Source organism: Eschrichtius robustus, chromosome 15 (genome assembly GCF_028021215.1).
Source record: "Eschrichtius robustus isolate mEscRob2 chromosome 15, mEscRob2.pri, whole genome shotgun sequence".
Lineage (NCBI taxonomy): Eukaryota > Metazoa > Chordata > Mammalia > Artiodactyla > Eschrichtiidae > Eschrichtius > Eschrichtius robustus.
Window position 1 is genome coordinate 33851 of NC_090838.1, and position 9329 is coordinate 43179.

General features: G+C 49.0%; 1 protein-coding gene across 2 annotated transcripts; it reads right to left on the reverse strand.

Annotated features, from left to right (window-relative positions):
• Positions 1-1431: 1431 nt before the first annotated feature.
• FAM110C (family with sequence similarity 110 member C) lies at positions 1432-7704 on the reverse strand. 2 transcript variants are annotated; one of them, XR_011076577.1, is made up of 3 exons: positions 6599-7704; positions 3979-4266; positions 1432-2750 (listed from the first exon to the last, which is right to left on the reverse strand). XR_011076577.1 is itself a non-coding variant. In XM_068564530.1 (2 exons), exon 1 carries the CDS (start codon positions 7591-7593, stop codon positions 6628-6630), a length of 966 nt encoding a protein of 321 aa, XP_068420631.1. In that variant the 5' UTR covers positions 7594-7704; the 3' UTR covers positions 1432-2750; positions 6599-6627. The 2 variants fall into 2 exon arrangements, 1 of the variants encoding a protein (XP_068420631.1); XM_068564530.1 differs by lacking the exon at positions 3979-4266.
• Positions 7705-9329: the final 1625 nt, after the last annotated feature.

Genomic DNA, 9329 nt, shown 5'->3' on the forward strand with positions numbered 1-9329 from the left:
TGATAAAAAATACTTTATTTCTTTGATACAGAATGTACAATATTGCACTCATGTCGCAAGTAGTGTGTAGAAAAAATGAACTCTATTCAGAAACAGCCATAACAATTGTCTGGGCCTGATATTTTATGGAATCACCAACTGTAACTACAGCACTGCACCTTTAACCCACTGAAAAGGGCAACGTTTGATAAAGCCTTCTTTGTATTCCAGTGTCAGTGACCAGCAGTTTAGAAACTATATGCATCAGTATACAGTGAGGAAACTTTCCAGTTACATAAATACCTTTCACTCTGAGGCACTGATGACCTGTACCCATGTATTAATGAAATAGATACTATCAAGATATTTTCCATGCTGTATCAATAATTTTTTCTCTCCATTGTGCTTAATCATATTATCTGAGAAGCTATTCTTTTGTGAACAAAAGAAACTATTTTGCAGCAATAGTGAAAAGCAATTACAAGCTTTTTCATTCAGATTGAGCTACAAAGTTTGATTTTCTCAGAGTCACTCAGCAAATTGGGGTAATTCAGTTAGGAAAGGACCCCTGGCCTCCAACCACACACTCAGGCCCGGAGCTTAGGCATGAATCTGAATGGACAAGAGGGAGCGTTAACCCATCCTGCTGGGGTCTGGGGATACCCTGTTCCTGGCAGCTACTTCCAGGAGTCGCCTCCACTGAAGTGCAAATGCTTCTCGAAGATCTTGGTGCTTTTAAATGGTAACCAATTTGTTTTTCTCTTTTTTCATCTATTACATGGATGGTAGAGTCTGCACCATTTTGATCTCAGATAAATCTGAGCTAGGTTTTGGTTCCTCCTATTCTGACAATAGAAAGGCACATAACAATTTTACTTAAAGCATTCACATATAAAATTAATGGAACCTGTAAACAAGGGAACTGCATATATGAAAAGGCCCTTTAAAGAAAACTCCTCTCATCTTTGACATTATCTTTTAAACTAAGTGTAATCCAGTGAACAGCAAAACAGCAGCATTTTTAAAAAAACAACAGGGAAAAATTTCTTAGAGCAGGGAATCTTTGTCTTTCTAGAGACTACATTGACAGAGGTACGTCCGTCAGCCAACAGAGCCTCCCCAAATGCGCATCTGTGTTTTACTTAAAAACAAGTCCCCACAGTACTGAGCACTTTATAGAGTAGTGAACGCTCTGCTTACACTCAAATTTGGAAATTCAGTTAAACAACATACAAAAACATAACCAAGGAGAGAATGATTTTAAATTATCCTGATAAAAACTAAAACCATATGAAGTGTAGGAAAACTATTTGAAGACCAATAACTATGTAAAAATAAATATTTAAGTAACTCAAGGACTTATTCTCACAGTAAAAGTTACAAAAATAGAATACAATATTAAACAAATACATGAATATATCAAAATTGGTTTATAAAATATTTTACCATTGAGAAACCTATTTCTCTTCCCTCCCAATTCCTCTAATAATTTTATTCTTGAAGGGACATATTGTGATAAAACATTGTAAGCTTCGACCAGGTGACAAATTTTCTTTGCGTTGTCATCATGGATACAAAATTCCTCTCAGAAGTTTCTGAATCTGAAATCTATTTACTCTGAGTGTCATGAGCTGGTTCAGATTTAGGGTCACAGTAACTCCTTACTGACACCCAGAGGCTAACCCTTGTCTCAAACACACCCTTTTCAGAGAAGGGTGAACTGTTGCCAAGTTTGGAATGATTGCCTGATAGGTGGGTGTGTGAATTAGACCAGAGAGCAGGGCATGTCACATGTCATGAGTCCATGTTCTGTCTAAACCGAGGCTTTTTATCCTTTTGGAAGCTGGGAACAAGAGAACCATGGAGGCACATTCTAAACGGTGCTGCAGAAGAGGACCACTGCTGTTGATCTGAAGGAACGAAGCTCCAATATTCTTCTGCCAACTCTCAAGGAACTGTCCAGGTACAAGAAAAGGTTTCCTAACAGTATTTCAGCTCTTTATCTTTTAATGGTACCTCTGCATGTCTACAACCCAACAGGAGTGGCGTTCACAGAATGACCTTGCAGCTCACAAGTGGTTTTAAAAGTGCTTTCTGATTCATTTCATAAGATGATCAGTTGCACAGTTTGGCAATTCACTGTAGTTTACAGGGCAGTGGGGCTTAGAAATTGAGGTCTACCTGTGAGTATGCAAGTGTGAGCATGTGTTTGCTCTTTGTTAGCCAGAGAATTTGTGTAGAATATAACTTCTTCTGATCACAGAACTTTGATTTAGATGGTGCCAATCCATCCAGTATGATTGAAGAAGTAAATACCGTGGCATTCATGTTTGCTTTTCATGCTCTTTGCCTTTTTTTCTTTTTAAAATTAATTTAGATATCATTAAAATGTATCATTGTACCTCTTTGTCAGCAAGCCACTCAAAAAGATGCCCTTGAAAATATTTCCAAGCAGCTTTTCCCTCTTCTGCTGCTCTCTGGAAGCAAGAATAGGTCCACCTAACACAAGAAAATATCTTCCAGAGCTTCAGCTGTGTCATAACAGTTATAACTCAGCTAATTTCCAAGTTCTATGCTCCCATCTTCTCCATAGCACTTCAAACCTTCTGAAATTGCTTAGGCTTCTTCAATGGTGTGCTTTATTCCCGGGAAAACAGCAATCATATGGACACCTGGGTACACTGGACAAAACCGGGCAGTGAGGATGGCCCTGGGGTCCCAATCATCCAGATGTACTTCAAGGAGTCCCAACTGTCGGGAAGGCTTGCTTCCTGAGGAGTAAGGAAAAAGCTGTCAATCAACACCAATCTAAGCAAAAGTTATAAAGCCAAGCATTGAACTACAAAGTCTGGTCCCTGCAGTTTTTGGTTTTGTGATATTTTCTGCATTTTAAACATCTCCTTTGCACATTTTAAATTCTGAAAAGAAATCAGTAGCAAAAACAGCTATCATCTTGTTTCTCTGCATCCATCTCCCTGCAGGCCGTTTTCTGGGGCAGTAAAGAAAAATTTCTTTGAATGTTGATTGGTAAGGCCCAGTGCCCACTAGCACACAGCTGGACAACAAAATAGAACACATAGCAAGCAGTACAAATAAATTTTTAGAGGCAAACAGATTCTTCGCTTTCAAATACAAATCTCTCTAAAAGGCCCAGGGGCTGGCCTGAAGACAGAGTAGGTAGCTTTATTACAGCTCAAGCCACTAGTTTACCTAAAATGCACTCTTAGTTGGTGACTACAGAGCTTCCCAGCTAGTCAAAAAAGAAAGAAGCAGAAAGTCAGGAGTGTCCCAGTTTGTTTGCTCTATCTCCCCATGGCACCTTTGCAGATGGTAAGACAGTTCCACCCCCTAGCTTTTCAGTTGCCCACATCTACCAAAGAGAAATCTGAAGAGAGCTGGGCAATGTCTGAGATTTTGGCCTTAAAACCAAACAATGTTTATCCCTAATTAATTCAAAGGACAAGTTACCATTCTTTCATAACAATATTAAAATCAGTAACATATAGTCTGTGCAAAAGATAGAAAACCAGAAACCTAAATTTTGGCAGGCCTATCATTTTAATGAATTGAATGACAGGAAGATGATTAAACACCAGTAGACAGAAGAGCAGTTTTCAGGAATTATACCCTGGGAAACAGCATACCAAAATTATCCACATGTACCTATCTATCACTAATGGATCCCAGGGGGAACTGCGTGCAGATTCTACAAGTCATTCTCCAGCTCTGATATTCTCAGTTTGGGAAAGCAAATATTTTTACTCCATGGGGTGATAAATTTTTGAACCTTTTATTTAATTCTGGATGGAATATTTTAATTTTACTTTATAATATCTCTATCTACCAAGGGGACAAAAACCTCCATATAAAATGTTTTCTTTTTCACTTAGAAAGCATATATTTGTTCATCTCAAATTTTCTGAATTTTTCATGACATCTTAAAATGAATCCGTGTGGACTCCAACACAAATGTCCTGATAAACTAGAGAAAAATTACACCTTGTAGTCTTGCTTCCACAGCTCCCAGAAGTTACGGAATTAATCTCGGGCAAGTAATCCTGTGAGAAAAGGTCAGCTGCATTTTGTTCAAGCTGCCAGAAGACCCTCACCAATGAAGGCAAAGGGTCTGAGCTCTCTCCTGGCTCTTCTTCAGAGGGGACTTCGTGTCTGCGGACGGCGAGTCGAGGGGCCGTGATCGTGGGCAGACATCGTCCCAGTCCCAGTGAGCTGGAGAAAGGACGTGCATTTCTTCCTCACAATTCTCCGAGCAGCCAGCCCTTAGGTGTCCTGGGTGGAAGTTCAAATAACCTGAGCTGTTTTGGGTCTAGGAGAGTAAATTTGTAGAGAAAATCTTTACAGTGCTGGTGCTTGCCAATGACATACAGCAAACTGGGCAGGTTCCGTGTCAATTCCATCTCCCTTCTCTGAGCGGTAATATGAAACAGCTCAGGATACAGGTGACACCGTCCCCCACTTGAACAAACAGGGTTACGTAGAGGGAGGGAGAGGGGGAGTGAGTGACCTCTGTTCTCCTGCAGAGGCTCACGCTGGGCAGTTTCCTAAACCTGTGTCACCTTCTCTCTTGCCTCAACTACTTCTCTGTCATAAAAGTGCAAGTTGTTACAGGCTAACCAACCTTCTTAAATCTTTCACAGGCTCAGACCTAAAAGGAAAGGTTATTTGGAAAGTTACTTCATGGACTGAATCCTAAACTCCCTCTCAGGCTTTCACACTGGAGCACTGCGGGTGAGCGTGGGGCTGGGTCTCCACGGATCAGAGGAGAGTGCTTTTATTTTGTTGGTGTCAGGTTTTATTTTGGTGTGTTTGTGCACCATTGTGTTACTTCAGCACTATTTGCACCACCAATTTTACCTATACTCTTTGCATAAAATACAGTGCACTCTGGCCACCTGGAAGGAGCTTATTTATAAGTTTACTTTTTACATACTACAATAGACGACAGTTTTTTTCTTTTCCTTTTCTGGGTTACAGTCGTGGAACACAGACATACAGACTACTGACTATATGGAATCGTAAAGCATAGAGGTTGGAAAGCATCTGCTATCTGCCTTCGTGTTATGGACAATGGGAGCCTAAGCTAGAAGTGCGGGAGTGGCTGCTACCAGAAGCCCTCCCCACGCCCGCTGACAGCTCCATCCCACACAACATCCCTCTGGGACATGCTGGCCCCTGCCGCTTCCTTCCTCCACATCAGGGTGTTCATGGCCAACCCTAACCCTGGCCAGCATTCACTCATCTCAGTTCCCAAGACAACTGGTGAAAACTACCAGTTAATGTGTGCTTTTAGTTTAAATTCTGACTGCCTATATACATTCCTTGGGGATTCAGGCTAGTGGAAATGCAACAATCCTCAATGAACTACAAGGGAGCACTTAAGTCATGACCCTTCTGAGTCCAAGAGAAACAATGAACTCCTCCCTTTTTGCGAATTGTCACAACCGTACCAAGACCATGGCCACTGGGGGAAGTTAGGCTTTTTCCAGGCCTCAAACACAGGTGAGCTGTGTGCATCGTGTCTGCGGCAGACTCCCTCACCATGCTGAAGACTGATACTGTGTGTTCAATTACTCATCTCAAGGGCAGAAAAAATACTTCCACCACATGAATTTCACAAACACCTGTAGCAAGTTTTCAGTGCAGGGTCAGAGAAAACAAGATATTGCAGTGTTTAAAATCTTGGTTCCCAAAGAGAACCCTGAAAAGGTACCTTCCCTTCTCTCTTCACTATCCCCGGAAATGCCCTCTCCACAGAGGTGACAGTGAGGATAAGCATTCCTCAGTTCCCCAGGGAAAAAGAACTTCTCGAGATCAACCCTGAGCTACTGATGTCCAAGGGGAAGAAACTTACCTCCCAAATTATCATCAGAGGCAAATATAATACAGAATCACTGCCGAGTAGAACTCTGAGATGCTAGTTATGATCTAGTCCAGCTCCCAATTCAACAAACTGAAGCTCCTTCTTGTGAACTAAGCTGCTCCAGCGACTCTCCGTAGGAAGGTCTCCAAACAATTTGAACAAAATTTAGCCAAATAAAGATCTTTGCAGCTAAATGAATGTCAAACTGCTGACAAGATCCTGTAGAGAAGTTCTCCTCCCTCCCACTTGGGTAAAGGCCTCCAGGAAGTGCAGAGCCTTCCTTTCTGCTGGAGGGGAGACGGCAGCCCCACCCCAGGGCCACAGGCTGACCAGTCAACTCACATCAAAGCTCTGGATGCCCACAGGAACTGGGGCCCTCAGGCTATGTTGAAATCAGGATAACAGCTGAGGTGTAAAACCACTTCCTAACTGAGCATTTATAATCCCGATGTCTCCACTTTTCACAGTAGTAGACCAACTGGGATGGTGTTAGTGTACACAATTAGCTTTCCAGGCAGCCAGAAACCGCACACTCAGAAGAACTGGTGCAGGCCCTGCGGGCACCTGGCCTGGCGGCCCTTCTGCTCTTCAGCAGCGGCCTCTCTGACGCAGGAGCCTCTGCGTCTCCATCGCTAGGGTCCCTCGCTACTTGAGAAGGCTGGAGCTACCCGGCTCGGTCACTCCCCAAGCCCTCACAGGCTCGCCACACACACACCCCTCCCGGCCTCTCTGGACGCAAACCTCGGTCCGGGTCTCCCGGGGCGCAGCGGTCACGCCGGGCCCTGCAGCCCCTGGCCGGGGGTCTCCTTGGCCTTCTTACAGGTGTACAGCCACTTGATGATGCGGGCGTTCCTCTCGACCACCGAGGTGGTGCTGGGCACCTGCTCCGTCAGCTCTCCCTCCTGCAGCCCCTCGTCGCCGCCGCTGTGCCGGGAGAAGCCGCTGTCGGAGGTGGCGACGCTCACGCTGCGGACCTTGCGGGCGACGAGGTCCGACCCGGCGGAGAAGTTCTCCCGCCCGAGCGCCTCCACCACCTCGGGCTCCAGGCCGCAGTACTGGAAGAAGGTGTCAAATTCGGCCAAGGACGCGGAGTAGCGCGCGCTGAGGTCGGACTGCGAGCGCTGCAGCCCCCGGTGCCTCGCCCCGAGCAGCTCCGGACCCCGGGGCGCAGCCGGGACTCTGGAGGGCGCCCTGACCGGCGGGGCGGGGGCCGGGGGCGCGGAGGGCCCTGGCACCGCGGGAGCCGCGACGGGGCCGGGCTCGGTCGGGGCGGCCTCCGGGGCCCTGGCCCCGCCCTCCTCCCCCACCCGGGACGTGCCGGGCGACCCCGGCGTCTTGTCCTTGCCCGGCCCCTGGAAGAGCTTCTTCACCAGGCCTCCCCTGGGGCTGTCGGCTCCCGACCCTCGGACGAACTCGCATTTCTGTCGGTAGATAACCAGCGAGTCCGGCCTCAGCGGCTTCCGCGCTATGGCCCTGCGCGCCACCGGACCGGGGACGCGCGCCGGGGGCCGAGGGTCGCCCGCCTGCCCTTGGCTCGCCCCGGGGCTGCTGCCCTCGCAAGCCGGGCCTGGGCCGGCTCCCGGCGGGCCCCGCACGTACTTGGAGCGGTCGGCTGCCAGCCTTTCCACCGCGCTCCTGCGCGTCGGCCCCGCCGCGTCCCGGGCCCAGGGGGCCCCGGAGTCCCGGGACAGGAGGCGCTCGCTCGGGGGCGCGTCCAGGGCTGGCAGGGCGCGCATCCTCGGGGCTCGACAAACTGCGGAAACGCGCTGCGGCCGCGGCGCCCGTCAGGCCGCCAGCCAATTCCGAAGTCCGCGAGGGGTGGGGAGCGGCTCCCCAGTTCCCGCCGGCCGGTCGGGAGCCTGGGCGAACACGAGTCCGCGCGGATTGGCTAGTTGCCTCGGTCCCCGCCCCGCCGGCTCCGCCCCTCCTGCTGCCGCCCCCGCCCCTCACGGCGCGCCTCGTTCCCGGGTCCCCGCCCCGCCCACACTGGCTCTGGGCAGCCAGTAGCCGGGAGGACTGCGGGCGGACCTGCCCCGAGGGGGCTGCGCGCGGAGCCCGGCGCTCCGCAGCTGGGAGGGCCAGCCTGCGCCACAGGGCAGAGGGACGGGGAGGGACCGCGTTGGTTCAGATCCAGGTATCAACCGCCTCCTCCCAGCCTGGGAGTGCCTCGGGTCCCCGTTGGACGCTGGCATTTCCGGACTGGGGGAGGGCAGAGCGGCTCACGGGCTCCCCCCCCGGCAGGTGTCTCGTGTCCTTTGAATTCTTAAAGTGACCTCAGCGTGTTTGGAAACTTCTGACTCTTTCATTTCCTAAATCTCTACCTGAGCACTACTCTTAACTGTCAGAAAGAAAAGTCTATAAAAGGAAAGGAAACGCATCGCAGGACAGGTCAGTCTATGTGTTAGGTAGAAAGAACCCAGGAACCGGGTAGGGACCTGGATTGCGTCCAGACTCCGTCAGGCGGCCCACGGGGGGCCTAACCAGACCGGAGCACCTGGTGCCGGGACTCGCTGGAGAGCAGTGGTGTCGGAGGCGAGGCTCAGTGGATTTGGAAAAAAACCTGAACAAATGCCCAGAATGACTGCTGTTTTTACCGTAATCAGTGCAGCGGGGAAACCACGGGTTCACCGGGGTAGTGGATCAGCCTAGGAATGCTAAAAGTCTAAGGCGAAACATTTCCAAAATTCCATTCTTTCAAAAGTTGGACAAAGGACTAAAAATATCTGCCAGACGAGTGAAATATCCACGTTATCTCATGTTAAGGCCGACTCCAAGACAGGCTGACCTTCAAATTTGTGGTCGAGTGCGCCTGGTGCAGGGCAACACAGCAGCCCGTGGGCTGCAGGCAGGAAGGTGCCTTAGGTCTGGGTCTGATTATGTTTCCAGAAATGCCAGTGGGCACCCAGAGGGGGCTTGTGGTGAGTCAGCAGGAGCCGCAGCTGAATGATTTCAAACAGGTTTGGCAAACTGGCGCCTACTGACCACCAACCACCCAGGATCGCAGCAGGTGCCAAATGCGTCTTTGCACCTTGAGCTTCCGTGAGGCCAAATCCTGTCGTCAGTGACAGAAGCACAAGAAACCAGGTCTCCTGAGAATCGGACTACCCAGTTAGTGTGACCAGAAAATGCCACACTGATGCGAAAAGATGACTGTGGTCCTGAGGGTGAGGGAGAGAGAGATGGAGCCGGTGCCAGCTCCTGGGTTGGACACACTGTTTCCCACAGTAGGATACTACTGGTGGAGGGGGACCAGGTGGGAGCCCAAAGTCCAGGCTTTTCTCTGCTCAGGCGGCCTGGTCTATTGTCAGTCAGAGAAAAAAAAATCTTCTTAATTGCTTAGCCCAAAGTGGCTCCTTTTCCTCCTTTGCACTTCATGTGCAATTGCAGCAGGTCAGAGAGGGAGAACTCCTAAGCATAGGATATCCAGAATTTGTCTGAGCCTGGGTCCACCATTTATTAGCTATGTTCTATT

Coding starts and splice junctions, on each gene's coding strand:
- FAM110C (XM_068564530.1), bottom strand. CDS start 7,593: ATGCGCGCCCTGCCAGCCCTGGACGCGCCCCCGAGCGAGCGCCTCCTG.